This window comes from Plectropomus leopardus, chromosome 22 (genome assembly GCF_026936395.1).
Source record: "Plectropomus leopardus strain MGB_pleo_1.0 chromosome 22, ASM2693639v1, whole genome shotgun sequence".
Lineage (NCBI taxonomy): Eukaryota > Metazoa > Chordata > Actinopteri > Perciformes > Serranidae > Plectropomus > Plectropomus leopardus.
In genome coordinates, this window is record NC_142197.1 from 18,491,393 (window position 1) to 18,515,609 (window position 24,217).

At 40.6% G+C, this 24,217-nt stretch overlaps 1 protein-coding gene across 1 annotated transcript in view; it reads left to right on the forward strand.

Annotated features, from left to right (window-relative positions):
* The window catches only part of LOC148185897 (uncharacterized), a 39,213-nt gene extending 16,272 nt beyond the window's left edge, over nt 1-22,941 (forward strand). Inside the window, exons 4-6 of the mRNA XM_088072668.1 lie at nt 12,907-13,038; nt 16,971-17,021; nt 20,423-22,941. Of these exons, the coding sequence (XP_087928794.1) occupies nt 12,907-13,038; nt 16,971-17,021; nt 20,423-20,490 (251 nt within the window). The 3' untranslated portion in view covers nt 20,491-22,941. The remainder of the gene's footprint in view (nt 1-12,906; nt 13,039-16,970; nt 17,022-20,422) is intronic.
* Nucleotides 22,942-24,217: the final 1,276 nt, after the last annotated feature.

A 24,217-nucleotide genomic window follows, 5' to 3' on the forward strand; every position in this document is an offset into this window, starting at 1 on the left:
CGACATCACGGGGAAGTGCAAATTCAATGAAAATTTGGCCGTTGCCATTTAACCAAGAATTTGCGGCATGGCTGAAACTGACAAGGCTATGAATTTGAGGCTCAGTGTACTTAATGCAAAAAGTTTTTCTGAATTCGGCACAATGGAAATCCAAGCAGTGATATCCCACATGCAGAGTGAGAAACCTGCCAATAAATGTCAAGTATTTCCCAAAAACTCATGTTTTATGTTACAATAAATATTCAAACAAAACTGTCCCTCTGAGTAAGCTAACTGATGTTGGGTCATGGTTGTTTTTTTTCTTTTTCCAGTTTTGGTTATTGTAAATTTGATCTTAAAGGTCCCATAATGTAGAACACCAGATGTCCATGTCAGATTTATTATAAAGCAGGAATAGGTGCTGTGTATATATATACTGCCAAAGTGTCAAAACGCTCAGTCCACAGAGAAATGAACAGAGTACATATTGAGAAAATGTGCCTTTAAACGAGCCATCAGAATTTTTGTGAATTTGTGATGTCACAACTATAGGACACTATATAAACAATTTCAAACTTTGTATTTCCTGTTGGAATATTTTACAGTGTTAAAAAACAGAGCATTTCAGAAAGAGGGTAAATACAGGTATAGTTAGGAAGACAGTTTGAGAAAAATATTGTGTTTTTTGATAAGCATGAAAGCATGTAAACATGTTCTAGTAGAAACCCAAAATACAAGTATGAACCTGAAAATGAGCATAGTGTGAGACCTGTAAATTTAATTGAGTGTCATTACAAAAGTCATAAAAAGTTGGATATCAAACACGCCTCAAGTTGTAGGAGCCCTGTCGAATGTGCAGCAATCAAACGCGATTTTAATTATTAAAACATTTTGAAACAGTAATACTACCCGCTGGGAATTTCACTGCAGTTTTTTGTGAAAATGGTAGTCATTTCATCCCTGTTATAAGTATTCCTATTGAAAATTAATGGAAGCTGTTTGCTTAAATACATCAAACAAGCTCAGGGTTAACAGTGCACATAACTTTTAAAAGATGTGCTAACTTTGCAAACATGCTGTTTTTCAATGCGTGACTGCCAAAACAGAAAGCCAATCAATTCTGCTTCTAATATATGTTATATATAAAGCATATAAAAGCTTCTATGGGGTCACATTAAAATCATTTCATATGTCTAATTACTGTCTTGCTAATTTGTGCAGTATTGCTTTTATGAAAACCATTACACCCAGTATTGGTCCTAACGTTGTAAATGTTCATGCCAGCAGTTCTGTTTGAGGAGAATATCTGGAGAGAACAGAATATCGTCTCATTAAAGATTTATTGTGATTTTTGGAAGGATAGCAGAAATGACTTTTTATGGTTCTATTTTCTCTCCGACTGTGGTCTCTCTCATGGTGCAGGCTCGGGGCTTTCACAATTCAAAACTAACGGCACGGCGACAAGTATTGTCTAAATACTTACACAATACACGTAATTATATTTTTAAAAACTTAGCGCAAGCAGCGGGCTTTGCACTTGAAATGATAGAATAACGCTGGTCCACAGCATTTCCATCCACATTATGTGGGTTTGAAGTGCAGTTAGGGCAGCAGGGTGCCCCAGTGCTCAGAGAGATTGTCCTGCGTTTAAAATGTTAAAGGCTGCATCCTCACAAGAGCCAGGTGTGCTGCTGAAGGGTCCTCTGGCAAGAACGAGAACCCCCCCCCACATGCTCACTCACTCAGGGTAAGAGCGTCCACCTGAGTGCCTCATGAGTGAATATACTGTTAAATTGTAGTGTCAGACTTTACGTGTCGTTGACGGCTGTCTATTGTATATGTCTATATGTATAATTGAGAGCAACACAATAACATCACACAATCACCTTCGGCCTCTTTTATCAGTTTTTCTATTTCCGTTGTGGCTTTTTCAGAATGTGATCTTAAGCAATCAGAATTGGTAGTTACCTTAGTGGCATTGCCCTGAAGAAATATTTATATATAGTGCTGAATGAAACTTAATGCTCTGTTCAAGGTCAAATATTTTCACAGTTTATATGCAGGCATTAGAGTGTGGATTTTCTGTTGCAGCACTTCATTTGTGCTGTTTGCGTCTGGATTTGTTTCCATGGCATTCTTGTGTAATCCTCCACATATAAACTTGCATTATATGTGATTGAAAATGTTAAATTGACCTTGTAAAGCTTAAGAAAAAGTATTCAATGTGCAGTTGGCGCCTGCACATAGGTAGGAAGTGCATCTTTTGTGAATGTCCTGCATGCAAAATATGTGTTTTAAAAAAAGACATTTTTTGCAGCATAGATGGATCATTTTTTGTGGTGAAAAACTGGGGAAAAAAAAACTTGCTTGTGAAGGTTTGCACTCCCATATTACAGCTTGTTCCAGGCATTAGCTGGTTTAATCACTGTGTACACTAACATGTACACTATAAGGGACTTGCCTTAGAGACTTGGCGCACGTAGCATAAATATAGCAGAATATACAGACACAGTGTATACAGTAGGATACAAAACTATGTATACATCATGCACAATGGTACACATGATTAAAACTCGCACCGGTTGTATTTATACCAGCACGTTGCAATCATCTTGAAGAACATTTCACAGAGGTATTTGACAGACAGCAGAGGAGGGAAAAATCAAATATTTTGTGGCAGACCTGTGTGGGAGGCATGCTTACAATTGCTCCTGTCATGCTGATCTGAGCTCACCCGGTTACAGTGCCGTGCTCTGCTCGGCTGTTTGTGTTGAGCTGCGTGACCCACTATTTGGACTTCTGTTCCATTATCTTTCAAAAAAACTTGCTGCACCCGGGTCCCAAGCAAAGAAAAAGCAAAGGGAGAGCCCAGCGTCAGGTGCTACAAGCTGCTAGCTAGGCCTGCAGCCAGGCCCAGAGAGCCAGACCTGGCAGCTCCGAGGCTGCGACGTGTGAAACGCTGCACACAAAGGAGCTCCCTCCATCTGTATGCACCCTACATAGGCAGGCTTTTGTTGCAGCCGACAGGCACATGACTGCTAGCATCTTAACCCCTGAGAGCCAGCGTCTCTTTTCCCCTCTCTGTAGACTGCTCACTGCAGTAGACACCACCGTGAGTTCATACTTTGAGGAAAGAAACACTTGATTAAAGTGAGAGCTATCAGTGATTTACATGTTTGGTATTACCGTGGGCTTTTTTGTTTTTTGTAAAAACTCCCCAGAAGTAATATTTAAAATGTAGCATACAGATAAAAAAGTGTAGTTTGAATGTTTGAAGACTAATATTTGAAATTGTCTGTGAGCTCAGCAAAATGAATGCTGTACATTGTTTGAAGAATTGGATCAGGCCTTCATTTTTAACAATGATTTGGGGTTAATATTGAGGTCAGTCATGAATAGGGGAAGACCAGAGAACAAAAAAAAGTTCAATGATTTCACATGAAATGTATGTAAAAATATGCAGAGGAATATTTTCTTTGCTGCTGTATAGATTTACAAAACAATAATTATGCATGTCAGATGTAGTTTAATTTTCACATTTCAGCTTTAATTGCATTTTCTGTTTACTGCCAGGGCCAACTCTGCTTATTTGTCTGTACATTTTTGCACAAAGTTGTAGGGACAGTTCAGAAATGAGACGGCAGACTCCCACTGGGAGACCCCTCTGTAAAATCCAATTAAAGATAAATCACTAGCATCAAGACTCGACGGCTGCAGCAGTTAGGAGATGCTGCGACCTATTAGCACTCCTCATTTTTCAATTTTAGCATGCTACGTGGACGTCCTTGAGTAGATCATTAAGTCCCCAACCCCACCCCCCACTCCACACACACACACACACACACACACACACACACACACACACACCACACACTCTTTTTCTGTCTGGGAATGTTTTTTCTTATTAAACCAAAACAAACCAGCAATTAAAAAAAATGACAAAAATGATCTTCTAAATTCAGAACCTTAACTTGTGAATTTCCAGCTCACATAAATGCTGGTTTCATGTAGACATGTGCCTCGTGTTACCCTGCGTAACCCAGACAACTCCAGACGTGTGTGTGCATGTGTGTGTTTGTGTGCGGAGCATGTGTGTGCACACTCGATATGAAATCAAACAAACACTCTATTTGGAGTGTTCCTGAACCTTAGTCAGCCGAATTGGATACGGCCGACAGAAACGAACATGCTGTCACTCACTCAGATAAAGTGCCTGATTTTTTTTTTGATTTTTTTTTTTTTTGGAAATCAGAAGAGAACAGAGGGAAATAATAGGAAGGACAGAGAGGTTGCAGTTAAAATAAAACACGGCTTCACGTCCCCCCCTCCACCACATCCGTCCTGGTATGAAATGTGGGTGTACGGTCCCGACGGGGGCTGGGGCGCGGAGGGCTCCTATCTGGGCCGAGATAGGTCACGCAGGCCCATCTACGCTGCACTGGCTCTGTGACGTGGCATTGAACTAGAACCAACAGCAGGTCCGAACCCTTTAAGAGGTGGTACCACTCCCTGAGAGTACCAGAGACCTGCAATGTTAGCTGATATATGATTAGAGCAAAAAAATGACCATTTATTAATGTAGGATGGACCGTGAAATGTGTGCTGGGAATCAGAAGGTGTGTGTGTGTGTTTGTGTTGGGAGGAGGGGTAAGTTTCAAATATATAAAATCTGAAAATACATTTTTAATGTGTCTTTTTAAGCCTGTCTGCAGTTTATAATTTGTTTATTTGCATTATTTATAAAGAGTGTGATCAAAAATGACAACAAATGTTAAAGCCGAAATGTTGCAGCCTTGGGAGCACTTGACTTTGCATTCAGAGCATTTTTTCCTGTGTCATCGAGCGTTGAGGAATATCTTAAAGGCTCACAACAAAAAAAATGTTTTTAATGCACGCTTGAATAAAGTAACAAAGGCTACAGCATTAGGTTTGGTTTAAATTGAATTTAGCCACACTGTTTCTTAAAAATCACAGGATTAAAAAAGCCCCTTTTTGCGAAGGATCAGAGTCTTTGCTCCCTGGATAAATATCCTTGTGATTACATTTTTTTTATGTCCTCGAGATGGGCCGTGTATTCTGTTAGCTAAATTAGAAACCAAACTTTTCTAATAAACCTGGCTGTTACAAAATGACCCAGAGAGGGGAGTCTCATGGTTAACTAAAAGTAGGACGATGATTCTCCCAAAGCGCTGCCTTTACTTTAATGAGAGAAGAGCTGCAGAGCTGGACCTGCTCGTGAAGCTGTCAAAGTGCTGCTTGTTTGGGATTTATTGTGTGTTTGGCTGTTTTTAAAAGCTGTTTAGGACACTTGTCTGTAGCGAGCGCAGGTCCGTCTCGTCTCTCTCCTCTTTTTCCAACCTTTGCTCTGCTCTGCTCTGCTGCAGAAAAGCTCCCTCCACACACAGAAGCTCAGTTTTCAGAGGTGAGTGGCTTAATGATTATCAAGAAATACATTCGAATCAAAGTGCTCCGTCAGTGGCCTTGATAAGTGTGAACTGTGATCGGAAAATACTCGAGGGCGTTTTTGTGACCTTGCAGGCTTTCACCACTGTGTTTCTTTGAAGTCTCAGTCAGCTGCTTTACCCTTCTGTGCATTTGTGATGTAAAAGTTTTCAAAATCATCTTTATAGAAGAATAAAAATGGATAATGGATTTAATTCTTATGTTTAAAATGTTTAATATATATGTATTTAAAAAAAAAACGGAAAAGATCCAAGCAATTTGCAGTAATGATAGCTGCATTTGAAAAGGATCCTCTTAAAATTACACATTCAGAATGTCTGAAACTCAAATAATTTTGCACACGCAGATGGACGCTTATTTTCTTTACAGTTATATATTTATTATATTTTATTATTCCACCTTTCTAAAGAGATTTAGAATTTCATAAGAATATAACATCCTGAAGAAAAGTCGACTTAAAATACTTTTAATTGCACAAACAGAGAGAAAGAGAAAAGAAGTTCAGTAGTTTATAAAATTGCCACATCCAAATTTTTAAGCAATAATTATAAATGTTTGTTTTAAAAGAAATATATTTATCATTAAGTTGTGATGAAACTTTGATTGAAAAGAAGCACACTCCATTTGCAACTTTGCCATATTACTCTCCAGAGTTCAGTTTATGAAAAGAGGTCAAAGTTAAATTTATTATGAAATGTTGTGCAACAGAAAGCAGGAAAAACTAAATTATCATGGTTTTGTTGTTAAAATATGCAGAATCTTTTCAGAATAAACGCTTAGTCTTTTTTTTTTAATCAAACTTTCTTTTCCTTCTATCTTATTAGGTTACATTAAAATTTAGATTAGAATTTTTACACTTTTCCTTTTGAACTAAGTCCTGTATTCTGTCAAGTCACTTTTTAAATGAATTCATAAATTCACTCAGGGTTTTGAAAAATTTATTTGAAGCAGAAAAAAAACACATTTTGATTCCAGACTAAAAAATTTACCTCCTTCTTTACTCCACAGAATGCTGGCTCCCATTACTTTACCAATTATTTTGACCTTGATATATATATAATCAAGATAAATATTTTTGTGTATATAGTATGTGTATGTATATATATAGAGAGAGAGAGAGAAAGAAGGAGAGAGATACTGTAGATTTGTATGTATTCAGTTTCTCCTCCTGTTTTTCAAATAAATGTATTAGATTGTTTTCATTTTGTGTCAATTATATTAAGAAAGAAAGAAATGCTGTAATAGTTCAGACTTTTTCTTCTTTCATTCGGGCACGAAATCATTATTTTTTATACTTGTTATGAACTTTGAAACAATTAAAATACTTTGTTTTTCCCTGACAGTTTTTTTTTTTTTTAAAAGAAGAAATCAATAAATTTGATGTGAACGAATCAAATTGGAAAACAAAAAAAAAGCCTTCAGTTTATCTGCACACTGTGTCCCTCATGCTGACAGACTGCAGAGGGTTAACCTTTGGATCTGTTTGGTCCCAAAGTGACTGAAGGAATTTGTTTCTGTATCTCCTGCAGTCCACTCATTGTAGATTTCTGTGTTGGCATTTGTTAAAAAAAAATAACTTTGTTTTACATGTGGACATACGTTGCACAATGTATAACGTTTTTGTAGCGAATTTGGCAGATCATGAGCAATGTGTGAGTGAGTGCATCACTCGGGCGCCATGTTGTCTCCTCCTGTCCTCCATTTTGTGATTCTGCCTCTCGATTCCTGTTCACCTGCTTTTATCGAAGTTTTGCTGAACTCTCTCTGGCTCTTTATCAAATCGAAAAAAAAAATATTTCTGTTGCTTTCACGTGATTTTAAGATGGATATTTCATTTTTAAAACGACTCATTGGGCTTTTATTTTATCACTGAGACAAAAAACTTGATGTTTGATCACTTTTTGCCTGTGATTTTCTTCATAAAAAAACTCAAATCTAGCAACTGCTGCAACAAGATGAAAGCCGCCTGTCTCGTCAGAAGGAGGCCTGCGTCCTGTGTGACAAAGCGTTTACCCCTTAAAACAATTTGTCCATGTAATAAACAGCAGCCATGTTCAAGGCTGCATGCGACGTTAGGTTTTTACAGCTTTGACGCGTGAGCGGCTGTGACCCGTAGCCCCATAATGGCCGCCGGGGGTCACGGAGGTTAATAGAGACTGATGTATGAGGCCCCAGAGTGACATCCCAAAGGGGATGGCCCCTTAATCCTTATTAGGCCTCTGTGTTAGTGATCCTTACCTTTCAAAGCAAACAGCACGCTCCCTTTGCCGTGGGGCCCCGGCCTGCCCCCGGCGTTACACTTCTGACCCCAGGGTCGTGGCCTTTGTTCAGAACCCTTCAGAGAATGACCTTAGGGGTCACGGCTGTAATAGAGAAGTTGTCGAGGCGCGTGCTGCTGAGGGGCCCCTCAGCAGACCACCTCGTAGAGGGAGCGGGCGCGCCGCACTGGTCACCGAGCAGAGGAGGAAGCGTGTGTGTGTGTGTTCGCCGGAGTGTGAATGTATAGATGGCTGTAACTTATAAGGTGAAAATACAAGTGGGGTTATACGTGTGAGTTATTACCATTCAGGAGGACGTCTTAAGCTTGTAAAAAAAACACCCGAACTTTGGCTTTTTACATGCAATAAGTCATGTATTCAGTGAAGTGGCTGCCGCAGAGAGGGCCACATCTCTCTTTACTGGCATTCCCAGGTGGTTCTACTTATTTAACTGCATTTTATTAACTGCTCACTAAAAGCTACAACTAATACATGAATGAAATAGCATTTTTGTTGCAAAAAGGAATTATAAATTTGTGATTTTGTTGGTTTTTTTTGCTGTTTCTAATGAAACATTTCCTGTAAGAGAGACAGCTGTTTTGAGCTAATCTGCTCCTACAAAAACAAATGTTTGCATTACAATTTAAGTTGTGATTTGTCAATATTAATATAGTATGTTTTTTGCCACTGAGTGTTAAAAATATTGTGACTCATATTATTCTTAATTGCTGTCAGTCCCGGGGCAGCACAGCATTGAGCTGTGTGTGTGTGTGCGCGAGCGCTATAAATTGTGTATGTTGATCGGTGGTGTTTGTCGCAGTTGATCCGTGGGATGATTCATAAGAATGTGGAGGCGCCGGGGATCTGATAAGACCACTGAATCAACAACTCCGTTGTTTCAGCTCATGAACTATAACTCATTTTGACTGTGAGACATTCACTGCCATGTTGCCACCATGCAACATGAGTTGCGCATCATTGACACGTTCACTGCGGTCGTTTTATTTGATAGTGTTTTTTATTTCATTTCCCCTCCCCTCAGCATCTTTTAAAGATCATGCGGTAAATCCTAATCACTTGACTGCAGCTTGTCTTTACCTACTGTGTTTTGAGCTTTAAAACATGACTTGCATGCATGTGAAAGAATGTGTTTTTTTTAATAACCTGACAATACATGTAAAGAGCACAGCTTGGATTTAACCTGGAGGTGAAGGAGCTGAAAAAATTGCGGTTGTGGACTCTTGGAGGTGTCATAAATGAGGTTGTTAATATTGGAGTTTCATCAATGGCAGCATTACGCAGGCCGCTCCTGCAGGGGCGAGGCCGCGCAGAGGGCTACAGTGTCAGAAGTTGGCAGCTGAGCCAAAACCAGAGTCGTATCCTCAAGTGAACTCTGAATTCTTGCCACATGTTAGATGGTAAACAACCGACTCGCAGAAACAGTGTCTTAGATAGACGAGGTAGGGCTAAAGGACTCTTAAAATTGCTGATGAAACATGCGCTTGTTTACACTATTGTGTGATTTATACGCAGCATGCTGTTGTAGTGGCGTTTTATGCTTGCAGCGATTGCGATTGGTTCAAAGACGTGGCGAGATGCGACGTCACAGGGTCCAATCCGATGACTGTTTGGTGCTCGGTCCGTTTTTCTCATCAAGTGACACGAGCAAGTTTATATCTTGATAAAGTGCAGTGAAATCATGTGTTGAAGCCCTGATAGTAACCTGATTTCTGTCTCGCTCGCAATCGTTTTTCTGGAAGTTTTTGTGATCGTGCGTTGTGTGTTTTTGATATGCGAACGTTGCAGCGAGACACAGAACACAGAAGTTTCATTTGAGACTTTGGAAAGCTGAGGAGAGTTAGGCAAGACAAGTGCATTCACTCTGTGTGTGTGTCTCTCTCTCTCTGGGTCCGTCCTCTGAGGTAGAAACACACACAGCAGCGTAACGCCTTTTCTTTCACCCTCCAGGACTGAGAGTGAGGAGGTAGGAGAGACTGCAACTAACCAAGCGGCCATATTAGTTTGCTGTTCAATCGCTCACGTTCGCTCTGCACAGTCAAAAACATACAAATGAGAAAACGTTTGAATGAATATAAGGAGGTTTGTTTGTTCGCAATGTGCGCATTCCTCTAGAATCAAGCAATAAAGACAGATTGAAATCAAGAGCAGCTAGCTGTGCTCCATGATGTGAGATCCGTCGTTTTTTTGGACACTTTTCCCTTTTTCCCCTCTCTTTTGTGCGGCTGCTACTTTGGGGAGAGAGGAGGGGAAAAAATTTGCCTGTGCTGAGTTTCTTTTGGGAAAGAGAAGACTGGAGGGGAGGGGAATGGCGTCCAAAAGAGAGGAAGTTGTTTTTCTGCCATGAGGGAATCTGTTGCAAACAGCTAAGGGACATTACAAGCATTTTGGCCGCAGAGAAGTTTTTTTCGGGGAGGGAAGTCGGACGGGTGTGAATAACCTTCAGCAGGCTAATGCAGAGGTTGGTAGGTGTGCATGGGGGGGGGGGCAGCAGGGGTGGTATCTGGCACAAAAACACATAAAAAGGATCCTCCTCATGCAGGCTTAAATTAACACTAGCTGTTCAGAGCAGGGCTGTTTATTACTGTAGGCTATAAGAGTGCTACTGAAAGGACAAGAAAGGGTGGGAGACAGAATAGGCTGGACACTGAGGTGGGGGGAGGCGGAAGGGGGGAGAAGGAGGGTGCAGGACACGAGCCGAGTCATCAGCAGAGTCCATTTTATCGTTCGGTTCCTGCCCGACATTTCTCCTCTCCTTATTCGCACGCAGGACCGCTGCTGCAGATCGCAGCAAGGCGAGGGTGGCCTAGTAATGGCACATGGCGGGCGCACTGCGGTAAATATTACAGGATTTTACAGCACTGTTGCAATCATGGCAGGGCAGTCGCACCCAGGTGCTTATCTGTCTTTGATTGCGTGCCAAAGCAGTCAGTATAGCTTTTCAACTCATTAACGTGTCTGTGGCCGAGATATAGGAGCAGCAATCACGACGATATTCATAAGCGATCGTGCCAGAATTTCGGCCTTTATTAGGGGACCGCCATCGCCTCTGTTGCCCCCGGAAGTTTTGTGATAAAGAGCATGTAGGTCAAAGACTATTGTCTGATATTAAACTTTGAAATGAATCGTTAATCTTTCCCACAAAGTTAGGTGTTGTCCCAGAATCCTTTAATCATTTGTGAGTGTTTGCTGTGACTCTCCTCCTCAGGAGAAGTGCACTGCCCCCCCTCCTCCTCCTCCTCTTGCTCCCCACCTCGCCTCATGCACGCGCACGCAGCGCCGACCTGGTGATGAAAATGCGTAGTGCGCACGCACTCCCACACGTCCCTGTTTCATCATCAGCTGAGCCCTTTCTCCTCCACTCACAGCTCTTCTCCCCTCCCTCTCTCGCCCCCTCCCCTCCCGGCTCTCGCTTCTTTTTCTATCCATCGCTCTCCTCCTCCTCTCTCCCTGGGTCCCGGCCACATGCAAGAGGGTAGACTAGGACGCTGCAGCTCTGAAAAAAAAAGAGGGGAAAAACGCTCTGCTGCTATTTCTACAGGCGGGCCCTCCCCTTTAGCTAGTCTGTGCCAAAAGAGGGAGGGATTTTTTACTACTCCCAGTCCCAGGATTTTAACCCTGTGCCTGCTCTCGCTTCTCTTTGCAAGATCTGCTCCTCAATATCATGCAACAAGTGGCTTCGCTTTACTCCCACTTCGACGCCGCTGCTCCATTTGCGAAGACATTTTTCAGGACCCCCAGTTTTTCTTCACTCTGCGGGCACTGATCACACGCATTTGCTCAGTTTTTGCTGCTTCTGGGTTGTCGTCGGTAGAGTTAAACTGGACAGGGTTGAATCAGTGGTTTTTGGGGTTTGAGCTCCACCGTGATGCGAAGGCTCTTTTTTTTTTTTGCGAGCACGTGCTTCTCGATTGCTTGCCATGCTTCCTTTTCGCGTGAGTCCTCCCAGAAGCCGAGGACGAAGACTGTAGTTTGTTTTTAGCGTGTTGTTTCGAGCGGCTGCTCGATGTTGTGTTACCTGTGCATGTATCTGGATTTCAGCAGATGATTTCTCATGTATTTTGCTGTGCTCTTATCTCCTCTGACCTCCTCCTTCCTCACCCTTTCCATCTCTAAACCTCTCCCTCTTTTGGGTTTTCTGCCCCACCCTCTCTTCCTCACGCTCTCTCCCTGTCTCTCTCCTTCTCTCTCTCTCTCTCTCTCTCTCTCTCTCTCTCTCTCTCTCTCTCTCTCTCTCTCTCTCTCTCTCTCTCTCTCTCGTGGGCAGTCTCCAGTGAAAGGGGAGCAGGAGGGCGGAGCAGGGACGGGGCTTTTTCTGGGACAGGTGCCAATTCCTAACAAAAGACACAAAAAGCCAAAAAAGAGTGAGATAGTTCCCAACGACAGGCAAAAAGTGGCATGTTTCAAGAAGTGATTTGCAGTAATAACGCGTGTACATGTGTAACTCTTCTCCGCTTGCAGGACTTTTTATTTTTTTTATGTATTGCATGAGTGAGTAGCAGCAGCAGAGATCTTGAATCCCCCCCCCTCCCCACCTCCTCCCTCCCCAACCTCTCTGCTCTCTTGCTCCCGTGAAGGCATTTGAGTTTCAAGCGGGGAAAAGAAGGAGGGGCGGGTGGAGTTTGGAAGGGGCAGTGGGAGGCGGAGCCATGCCTCCTCTCCTCCCTGTCGAGTCTTCTGCATTATTCATATGCCCGGGCCAGTGCTGCGATCTGACTGGCTGCCTGGCTTAGCATTCACCCGACATTCAGCGGCTCTGTTTGCTAACATTCCTCATTCAAAGCCTTGTTAACTGCCAGACGGGAGGAACACGCGACTCCATGGGAAACCCACATGGCCTCCTTATTGTGGCGGGCCCTGACAGTCTCAGACTAGGAGGTGGCAGACAGGGGAGAGCGAGGGGAGCCGGTTTGTAAATATTAGAAGGCAGTTAGCTGAGGTTAGGCAGGTTCCCCGAGGCTCAGAGACAGGTTTGGGGGTTAAGGCGGCCAGATTGACAGGGTAAAACCCAGACAGAGGGGCAGACAGATGGGCAGACAGACACACAGGCAAGGCGTTGAGGCAGACAGGGAGGCTGGCACTTTCTGGGACTCTGAATGGGTCTCTCGTTGGCGTGCCCGCCTACTCCTTGCAGGGAGTGCAGAGCTGTGTGACTGAATTCGAGCTCCTTCTCTGCCCTTCTCTACAGAGAGGATATGTGGACATACTGCGTGCAGCTACAGAGGGATCCGGCACAATGAACGGCGGAGATTTCGGCGCTTCTTTTCCAGATTGCCGATGACTGTGGTGCGGGTGCCAGTTGCCTACAAAGTCCAACCGGGTAAGTCCGAGTGTGTGTGTGTGGGTGTGGAGGTAAGTGTGCACGTATGTCTGTGTGAAGCATGCACACATGCAGAGGTTTTTCTCTGGACAAAATGATGACACACAAAGACGAAACAAACGCGACGGCGCGACTTCGGTCAAGTCGGATTTGCGAAGTGGTATGTTTAAAGTCGGGGTGTTGTTTCCTTCAGGGCTCCATGACTATCCAGAGAGGGGAGGCTTAACTAAATATAGGCAAACCAAGGGGGGAAACGTGGCATGGGCTTTGGATTTCAGACGAAACCGAGCTAATCCCTGCTCTGGTGCTTTCCTACCTGCAGTTCTGCACTCCAGGTCGGCCTTTTGTGTGTGTGAAAGAGAGACGGTTTTGGAGGGAGCAGAGGGGGACTAGTGCTGTAATGTTGGGCCGAGGGCCAGACAGGGCCTGCTACACAAGGCCGAGCCCCACCATAACGCTCTCTCTCTCTCCTTCTCTCAGTCTGTCTCTGTGTCTCTCTCCCCTTTTCTCTCCTGGTCAGCTATCAGAAAACTATTAGCGGCGATTGTAATGTTGAGTTTTCTCATTAAAACCTCGTATTAGTGAATGCGTGCATGGTTTCTGGTTCGTAATGGAAGGTTAAACATCAGAAAATGGGTCATTGCTGACACGTGGCCACACGTAGCTTTGATACAGCTCGATTAGGCCTTTTGGACATACCTGCCATTATGCTTTATCGCTAATGTGGCTCTCGTATGAAGCGTTCATCATTTTTTTAAAAAATTTATTTTACGTAAACGAGCAAAATGCTTCAAGGCATAAAGCTGTAGACATTTATCTTCAGTTCGATTATACGGTTTGAAGACTCAATTAAATCCGAAGCGATGTAACCTACATACACAGCGTTTTGGTTGTGTAATTGAGCCGGAATAGAGCGGTATGCTTTATGAAGAATTAATAAAAGTTGTATTGTCATTAATATTAGTATCACACCTGCTTCATCCCCCAGGAAGAATATCAGCTCTAATTTTGTCTGTGTTATTTCATATTTTCCACATAATTAAAAAAAACTCAATTTGCCACACCCCTCATGCCTTCTAGTGTGGCATCTTTTAATTATTGCGCATTAATCAATTTTTTCGATCGAACGCTAATTGAAAATTCTTACTTTTTTTTTCCTGTCGACATGGCTTCATGTTGAACACCTCAGCACATCAGAGTCTACCATGACCAATAGGTAGGAGTGGAGGCAGCGTGACTCATCACAGATAGCTCTAGTCATCCCACCTACGTCCTACGTTTGACAGGCCTATTCATCTGCCACTCTTCGCACCGCAGGGCCTGGCGCGAGCGCCGCCATCACCATCACGTCGGCAGGATACCCCGATTTCGCTTGCCGCAATCGGCGCGTCTAAGCCCCTCTTCTGAGACCCTCAGCCCGGTGAAATTACGAGTTAATACGTCAGCGTTTGGAGAAGGGACACGTCATTGCTGAGCACCAATCAGCTCACAAGGTCCAGCAGTAAAAACTGCAGTAGAGGCAAATCACGGATGTGATTGGTTTTTGTTTTTTCTCTGCTCGTTTTTTCTAGTTCTTTTCTTATTCCATCTAACTCTCTAACACACATGCTGTAGAAATAAAAAGGAATATTTGCGGCGAGTCGTTCTGCTTTTCACAATCAGAGGTCCTGCAGGTAAACCATTAAGTTTAAAAAAAAAAAAAATTTAAAACTTTGTAAAGTGTTTTTCTTTTGGCGTCAACATGTTTTAAATTGTCCTCTGCATACTTACAGTGTCTCATCTGTCAGGTCTGTTTATCTCACAGATAACAAGAAAGTCATGCAGTTTATTTTCTCAAAAGTTGGCAGTCTTACAACGAATATTTCACCCTGAAAAAGACGAGAACAAACAAACCTGGTTAGGAATTTATTTTTTAAAAATTACATATTTTTCACGCAAAGCTTTTATACAGCGCACTGATTTCCTACACTTCAAATTTTTTCATTTTACATTGTAAAGGATAAACCACTGAGGAGTCCTGCATTTTTTTTTTGTGTGTATGTGAAAAAAGTGATTTAGATATAACGGATTTTGCCTCATTATAGAATCTGCGATGCTGGTGGGTAAAGATATTCATATGATTTGTTCCACACTGTTAGAAAACAGCAAAAATGAAGGGAATATGTAAGCTAACATAAAGACCATCACACTACATCTTCAACCAGACACACAGGATGCATGCATGCACACACGAACATACACACACACACACACACACACACACACACAGGCAAACACCCAGACACATTTGATGCTATGTACCCCACAATGAACCCTGGCTCCTAAGATGAATGGGGTTCCCACGCCTCTCCCAAGGAGTGCAGGGCACAGCCTCCTCCTCTGAGCATTCACACACACATGCACCTCACACACACATAATGCACTCACCACAGAGGGCCACACAGTCTCACTCATACACACATAGGTGTATTTGAGTAGAATACAGAGGCACATACACTTGTAGTGAAAAGGGAGCATTTTAAGAGGCACACACAGACAAATATGGATTATCATTCAGAGCACTCACAGCCATGATGAGCACATCAGTGTTAGAGATGAAGTCAGACACAGATAGTTTTATTACTTGCGCTTCAGCAAATTGTCTCAAAAGGCAGCTTTTAATTTGTTAAGCGTCAAACAGGAAGATAGATGAGGACTGAGACGTGTTTGTCGTGTTTTACTTTCAGATGCATTTCACTTTCACCTCCTCTAGTTTAAGAGTGAGTGTGTGTGTGTGTGTGTGTGTGTGAGAGAGAGAGAGAGAGAATGTGTTTTAGTCATAAGGTTTTGTTTTGCAGGGAGAATTTAAATGAAGCAGAAAGACAGTTGGTGGGAAAATCTAACATTTCAATATCTAAGGGTTCAGCAGCACTAAGTCCTTGAGGGTGTGTGTGTGTGTGTGTGTGTGTGTGTGTGTGTGTGTGTGTGTGGTTTTCACATACATGGCTTGGTTTTAAACTCTGAAATGGTATTGTTAAATTTAGAAAAAGATGGATTTTGATATTTATTTTATATCATTGTATTTTTTTAAGTACCATTGTTTTTTAAAAAAATATTATGTTTTTTTCTCATGGAAAAATATGTGTGGAATTAATTGTTAGACCATATACATATATATATTTATATATTGATTGAATTATATTCTTTATTTATGCTTTATATTAGATAAAATAGTTTTTAATGAAATTGATACTGCAGTGAGAGAGAGAGTGTGTGTGTGTGTGTGTGTGTGTGTGTGTGTGTGTGTGTGTGTGTGAGTGAGTGTGATAGAGAAGGGGGGGTAATATGTATTAATGTAATGTCTAACCCTGCATAGTATATTTAAAATTATTTGTAACCATAAAAAGTATTTTTGTAAAAAAAAAAAAAAAGAGGATTTTATTTGCTGTAAAATTTGACACTTGTTTATTTCTCTGGGTTAATGCTTTTTATATATTTTAAACATTTTTCAAATTTCTCCATTTTATTTTTAGAAACTAAAATGGAACCATATTTTAAAAAATTCCTTATGAATGAAAATCTGAATACACGTTGAAGAAGAATAATTTTTAATTCTTACAAAAAACAGTAATATAATTCCCAGTGGTAATTTTCTGAAGTGAAAGGATTTCTTAGAGATGAATCTTAAGCTTCTTCATCACTGGCCAGGATATGGTAATATAGTTATCCAGTCTAAATTCGGCAGCAGTATTCTGAGCCATGATCACTTTAACATATGTTGAATCAGCCTTAATGATACAGTCAAGTAGCTGCTTGGCAGGTTTATGACCTGAGGGCTACATGGACACCTTGGTGTGTGTGTGTGTGTGTGTGTGTGTGTGTGTGTGTGTGTGTGTGTGTGTGTGTGTGTGTGTAACGATATTTATGTGCCTGTTTTTCTCTTTCATTTGCAGACTCATTATTTGGGATTGACTTTATTTTCCTGGGGAAACCTCAATGTCAAGGTTAGTTTCAAGATTTTATGAATTTTCGATATTTTCAAATATATGTTTATTTAATCTAAATATTTATTTACTTTACACTCATGGATGCGTTTAACTGCGTGTGTGTTCGTGTGTGTGCATGCCACCACACTGCTGAATTCTCAAAGCCAAAATCATTTCAGTCGTGCCTGTATCTGGGAGCATGCATCTTTTGGTTCCCTCTTCACGCGGCCTGCAGGCACACAACACAATCAACACAGTTTGTCGTTAGTTTATTGAACGCAATCCGACTGTTCCCGGCACACAGCAACGACTGTGGCAGCGAGCGACGGGTCCCATCAAAACAGGGTCCGGCGCGTTGTGTGTGTCATGTCATCTGAATCAGTAAAGTCTCTGGTGCAGCTCAAAGATAATCTCCTCAAAGGAAATTAGTCAGGAAAAAGGGGAAAGAAAAGCCGTCAGCCTAAAGGTCAAATGAAGATTAGAGGGAAACAGTACACGAGGGCACACCGGCTGGCACCCGGAACTGCACAAAGGCCTCATTGTCACGGGAGTCCTCGGCTCTGCACACACTCTGCCTGCTTATTTGGGGAGACCTGACACCTGTTGGTGGTTCTGCTCAACTGCAGGCAGAATGACAGTCCGCCCTCACAGGCAGAGAGTGGGGCTCAAATTCAAAACTTTTTTCTGCTTTTTGTCTTGTTTTGAGCTCACTTAAATAAGAGAAACTTCCATGTCACATGAATGTGTTAAATCATTTTGGACACAGATGCAAATATGGTCTCAGGTCTGAGTCACTGGTCACAAGCTTGTGTCGCATGTCATATTTCTCTTCAGTTGCCACAGTGATGTGACTTGGTGCACCATTACTTAAAAGAAAAAAAGAAATACTAATTAAAAAAAATTACTTTTGATTTATGTTTGCTGTTTTGACAGTTTTATGCCACTCCTGCAGGAACACAGTCACTTCAAAGAGTCGAGTGGTTGATCTCAAATCACTGGAGGGATCATTCTTGACAGTTTAACACAGTTTTACAGTTTATGGCGCCATGTGTCCAAAAACGTTTGACGAGTGTTCTTTTGGAGAGTTGCAAGTGAGTTCATGGCTGCAGGGTGTCATTATTACTTAATAATGCCATTACGGTTGTAACTGACTGGATACATTTGTTTTCTGGAGTGTATTGATTGGATAATACTGTGGGAACACTTTGTTTTTTTACACATAGTTTTTAAAGTAATTTAGATTATTATAAAATGGGAGTGGGCGATATCGCAGTAGTTCAGAGCATTTTTGTGACAATGTGACTAAAAAAAAAACATATAAACAATGTTTTATCATCAATTACAAGAACATACCATTGCAGCAAAATAAGAGTTTTATTTTTAAATGTCAGCATAAATGTGACAGTTTGCCTTGAGATATTCAGTAAAAAAAAAAACCAAAAATGATCAGTCATTGCTTTATAGTTTGTAAAGAACAACAGTGTGTTTGTTGTTGCCGTGTGTAATAATATAATGTCATTATGTGAACAAGTTGGAACATTATCATTGTCACGATATGATGTTTTTATCTTATTAAAAATTATACCGGTATTAATGAGAACAATATGATATGGCTCAACGTTTCACACAGTAAAATATACTGGATTAATTTAACACTCTGCTAGTGCAAGTAAGTGCACTGTAGCTTTAAAAATATTAGTTTGAAATTTTGAACACTGTGTGTTAAGTTGCAAGAAACATAGCTGTAGTGAAAATGCAGGAGACACGTCCCCCCTTAATATTTAGAATATGTGTATTTGTCCCACCCAATAAAACGAAGGTAGCTATTAGTTAAGTTAAAGACATTTACCCCATAAATTAATGCAGAAAAGGTACAAATTGGTGCATAAAAATTCACCAGAATGCAAAAAGTTTGATGCTCATTTCATTTGTGTCCCACACAGTTTTGGAAAGAAACCCACGCCCTTGCCCCGGTTGCAAATTTCAGAGGGGGTTGCAGGGGACACAGCCCCCGCAATATTTAGAACATCTGCATTAAATAAAAACCATGAAAGTAGCAGAGGACTTTTATTTTGACAAAATTCAAGACATTTACTCCTTAAATTAATGTAGGAAAGGCACAAATTGGTTCATAAAAATTCAACAGAATGCAGAAAATGTAGCGTTTGATGTTTAAAATTTTTCTGGCAACGCTCGTTTTATATTTATGTCCCACAATTTTTAAAAACGACACCTACGCCCTTGACCCCAGTACAATGTAGGAGTACGGAATTCAGTTTGTAGTGCTCACAGCAGGGAAACATCACAACAGTAACATCTGTTTCCAGAAACATTGTCCCTGTTACTCTGGATAATCCACATAATGAGCTGTCAGCTGTTTTTGTGGGGACTCTTTCTTTGGCAGAAAGAAGTTCCAATTAAATCAGCTCACAGCGAAAGAGAAACTATGACACTTTCTCTGGAAAAATAAGTTGCTGTTGAATTTTTTAACATGTTTTTCAAATGCTGTGTGCACCAAAAATAACATGTAGTTTACTTCCGTCTTCCGTCAACATCTCGGATTTTTCCAAGTGTGCAGGAATAACAGCTGTGTGACTAGATACCATCAGAGGTAAAAGAGAATTTTTTGTGTAATTTGCTCAAATTGACCCTTAAAGTAAGCCTGATACCTTGCTCTACACACATCAGCAGTGGGGAAAAAAAGCGAGCTGCAGGTCTGTTGTGCACCTCACTGGTTGGACATTAAGTAGCTCGTGCAGAGATTTGTGTGGCATTTATGGGATAACCGACTTGCAATTAAACGGCCACTAACTGGCTTGTGCGTATGTGTGCATGTGAATAGCTCAGGCAATGACTCACTTTTATAAGTTCGACCCCATCCCGCTTCCTCGCGTCTCCCCCAGTCGCTCCCCCAACTCGAGAGGAAACCGCAGCTCTCCTGTCTCGCTCAGGAAACTCCTCGAAACAACCGCAACCTGCCTGTGTGACCTTTGAGCCAAACACACACAGACGACAAATTTCTGCTAATTTGCATCAAGATAATATCCTGCACACATTTGCTACAGGCGAAGCATGATAGATTATTCAGAGATTATATATCTGACCAGTTCTAAGCTAATGGTGTGGTTTATCCAGTGTGTGTGTGTGTGTGTGTGTGTGTACACATTTAAGAAGCCATCAGGTAACAAGATTGCCAAACAAGATCTCTCGTAGATTAATCAGACAGAAGCACTCACTCTCTGAGCGTTGGGGTTGTAAAACTCAAATAAATACTGATTCTGCTCTCTGTGTTTGTTACGTATCACATGCAGGTTCAGGTGCACAGTGGAGCGCTGTTGTTATGTGGTTCTCATGTGTAACACAAGAGGTGAAAGTGTGACCTCTCTCACTCACTCTCTCCTCTCATTTGTCTCCATCAGGACGAGGAAACCCGAGAGGAGGCGAAGCAGTTACACCGCACGGACCTGAAGCTGCAGAGAGGAGATGATCTGTCATGCAGAGGTGATATCCAGGAAGTATTTTTTTTTACTGCACTCTTTGATGCAATAATTAAGGCACAAAGACTTTGGGACACAGAATTAGATGAACAGTTCACTCTGCTCTGCTCGCACATCAAAGCTGGATTTCCTGTAAATACAGAAAGCAGTAAAAATTGAAATGATAATCAAAACAAACTTGGCAATTTCAGAAATACAGTGAAACCCACTTACCAAAATCAAATGTTATTTGGAAAAATATTTAGTCAAGAGATTATTTAATGAAAATCGTCTTAAATAGTTTTAAAAACAACTCAAAATTTGTCAAAAAATTAGGGGTTACATTTTACTGCAGCAGTTTAATTCATCCTTATGCTCATACAAGCAGCACATCCTGACAGAGAGATATTTGGGTCAATAAAGTCATAGCGTTTAGCCAAAGAGAGAATTAGGTGACTATGATTTTTTAAAGTATTTTTGGTGGAATTTTTAACTCCAAAAACAACAATACAAAATATAAACCCTTGCATGTATGACTGACTAAATAAAATAAAATGTTATTTTACAATAAATAGAATCAAAGTATTAAATACATATTTTTTAAAAATAACATTATTAATAATAATAATCAAATACATAAACAAATAGAATAAAAACAAAACAAAAAGGTGACTGTGATGTAACTTAAAAGATAAAATAAATTATTTTTTTTAGATATCTGCCATTGCTTTGAAAAGGTATTGTAACTCATCTGAGACCCATGTGTGTTAAAAATATAATATATACTTACAAAACATTTAATGCAATACAGTAATAATCCATGAGCATGCAGGTTTATACTTGACAATATAATCTCAACTCAAAGGCCCATTAAGTAGCTTTTTCCCTTTTTTTTTTTCTTTTTTTTTCCCCATACCCTCTGATGAAGACCTGCACGATCTTCATCAGAGGGTATGTATTTCATATCGCTGCGCTCTCTTCTTCTTCTTGTTTTTTGTTTGTGTGTGTATTGTGTTTGAGTGGCCTTTTGTAGTTGTGAATTTTTGCTCCCACAGGTCCAAAATCGCCCGCGTGACACGAGAGACACCTGCAGGAGATAAACGGTCCTTTGGGGTGAGGTAGTAGGTTGTATAGTTTTAGGGTCATTCCCAAGCTGTCAGATGACTATACAACTTACTGTCTTTCCTGAAGCGACCGTAATGGCGGCATCATCACTTACATCATCATCGGCGCGGTTAACAAAGCAACTTCTCACTGATTTTAGAGAGAGAGGCAGAAAAATAGATCAGGGTGCGAGTTGCATTACAATACGATGTTATATTGATTCTTTTGTCGACCATCTGATATTTGTTGATATGAAGTCGTCCACGATGATTCTGTTCAATTTAGGGGCCTGTGATCAATATGAGACAATATCAGTAAATGTCCTCTTTGTCTTTTTCTCGGCCGCTTCCCGTTGTCTGCCCGATGCCATTGGCACCGTTTGAATTTTTAGGAAAGATCTGCACTTGAACGGAAACGATGACACAGATGTGCCATGGGATTTTCAAAATTAAGGTGTATCTTAACCCTTTGAACACTGAACAAATTGCCCTGATTTCTTTCAAGAACATAAAAAGAAGGAAATAAGTAAGTTAAAAAGAAATTACCTCAAATATTGGAAAGAAATTTGCTAAAATTATCAGAAAATTACCTGAAACAACAATTCCTCATGCATTTTACTGCGCATTTAGCACGTAGTCTTTCCATTCTGATTCTCTGACATTCAGTAGTGTATTTCTGAAATATCTACATTTTTTGTGTTATTTAAGTGTAAATGTAGGAGTCTGTTACTTAAGAATTGATTATTTTTTATTGCAAATGTTTTAACAAAATGACTCCATTAACAGTTTTTTAAATGTTTTTTATTTGTACCTCAATATATCATTTTATCTCTACTGTTATTATCAGCTGTATTCGTGTCATATTGACACAGTGGTGCTTTTTTTTTTTATTGACACGGTGACCAGATGACCTTCAGCTCCAGATCGTCTTCCTGTGTGACTTATGGTGTTCGTACAGGGTGAGGTAGTAGGTTGTGTGGTTTCAGGGTTGTGATTTTACCCCATCAGGAGCTAACTATACAACCTACTGCCTTCCCTGGAGGGCAGCAATACATCACAGGAGCACACACGCGCGTCTTTGTCACCTTTATACTTAGAAATAAACGGACAGACTCTCATCACTGAGCACAACAAAGAGCTGGCGTTTGATTTCAAAGGTGTCATTGAATGGGTGAGTGAAGCCAAATCACGAGATGACTTTCATAGAAATATTCTTTTTTTATTTGGAGATTTGTACCTGGTGCTTCATAGATATCACAGAAGGCGCAATTCAGTTTTTAGCATCACAAGAGTTTTAACTTTGTACTGTTTCAATAACGAATCAATAAAGACTGAATACGGAATAATAAGAAAAAACAATGACTGCAGTCTGGTCCTTTCAGTGTTTTCTAAGTACTGACATGCAGTAGTAAAAAAAAAGCTAGTTGCTGGAAAAGTTTCCTGAAATAATTGCTTATTTTGTAACCCTAATAGGGAGCTCTTTGTATTTCAAAATACGAGTCTTAAAATCCTCCAAAGCTTGCACCTTAACTATTTATGTGTATTCTAAAGAAGGGAATACAGAGAAAACTAAATTTCACTATATCTTTGACCAAATACCTCAGAATCGATTCACAAAATACTGATACATGAGATCTTTGATAATTAATCATCAGTAATGTGGATATAATTATAAAGTCGGTAAAGGCAAACAACAGAGCAGCTAGAAAAGTCTTGTAAATTCAGAAAACTACATCACTTAATTATAAAGCTGCCTTTAAAACCAGGAAAGGATAACATTTACAGTTTTACAATACCCAAAATGTAAAACCAGAATTTATGTTTGTATTTTTTGACCTTTGAAACAATTATTTGGGAATTTTTCCATGAACTATTTCACTTGTTCAAAGGGAAATTTTTCCAGAAAACAATTTGAAGCTACAAAATTCAAAGTATGAAGGAGTTAGTTTTATTTAACAGCGTCTTGACAAATGTCTCGCAATTTGTAATGCAATCCAGAGTGTAGTCGTCCTTCCGAGCTCTCAGATTGCATCCCAGACGTCTTCAAAGCCGGTCTCTCTTTCACAAAGTGTATTTAACTGAGCTTCAGAGTGTGGAAGACTGTCTCTAATTCAGAAAACATTAGCATGTGTGTTTCCCCTCACAGATGGAACAAGAGACCAGGTGCCGAGGTACCCGCAAGAAATCATAAATTATCACCCTCCCACTTGTCTGTGTGAAAACACACAGAGCGTCCTCGGAGGAGTTTTGTTGTCTGGCTTTTCTGTGAAAGTCAACAGGAAAAGATTATGGCTAAATACCCGCAGACAGTCTCTCACCTCAGTCAGGATGGAGACTCTGAGACATTGCTGAGAGCCCACACACAGTAGATGGCGCTAGATATCACATGTTGTACTTAACTTGGGCTGTTGGCTGCTTAATTTTAGAAAAACTATGGAGCAACAGAGAAAAATCAGTTTGATCCCTAATAATGCTTATTTAAAATGCTGTTGTTTAATATATGTAGAGGTTCATTGAGGTTTTATGCTTATTTTGAGGAAAGAAATTTACAGGCAAATACCAAATACCATTATCCGATACTAATTTATGTAGGTTAATGATACAAATAATGAAGAAATAAATGTAAAGAAGAGAA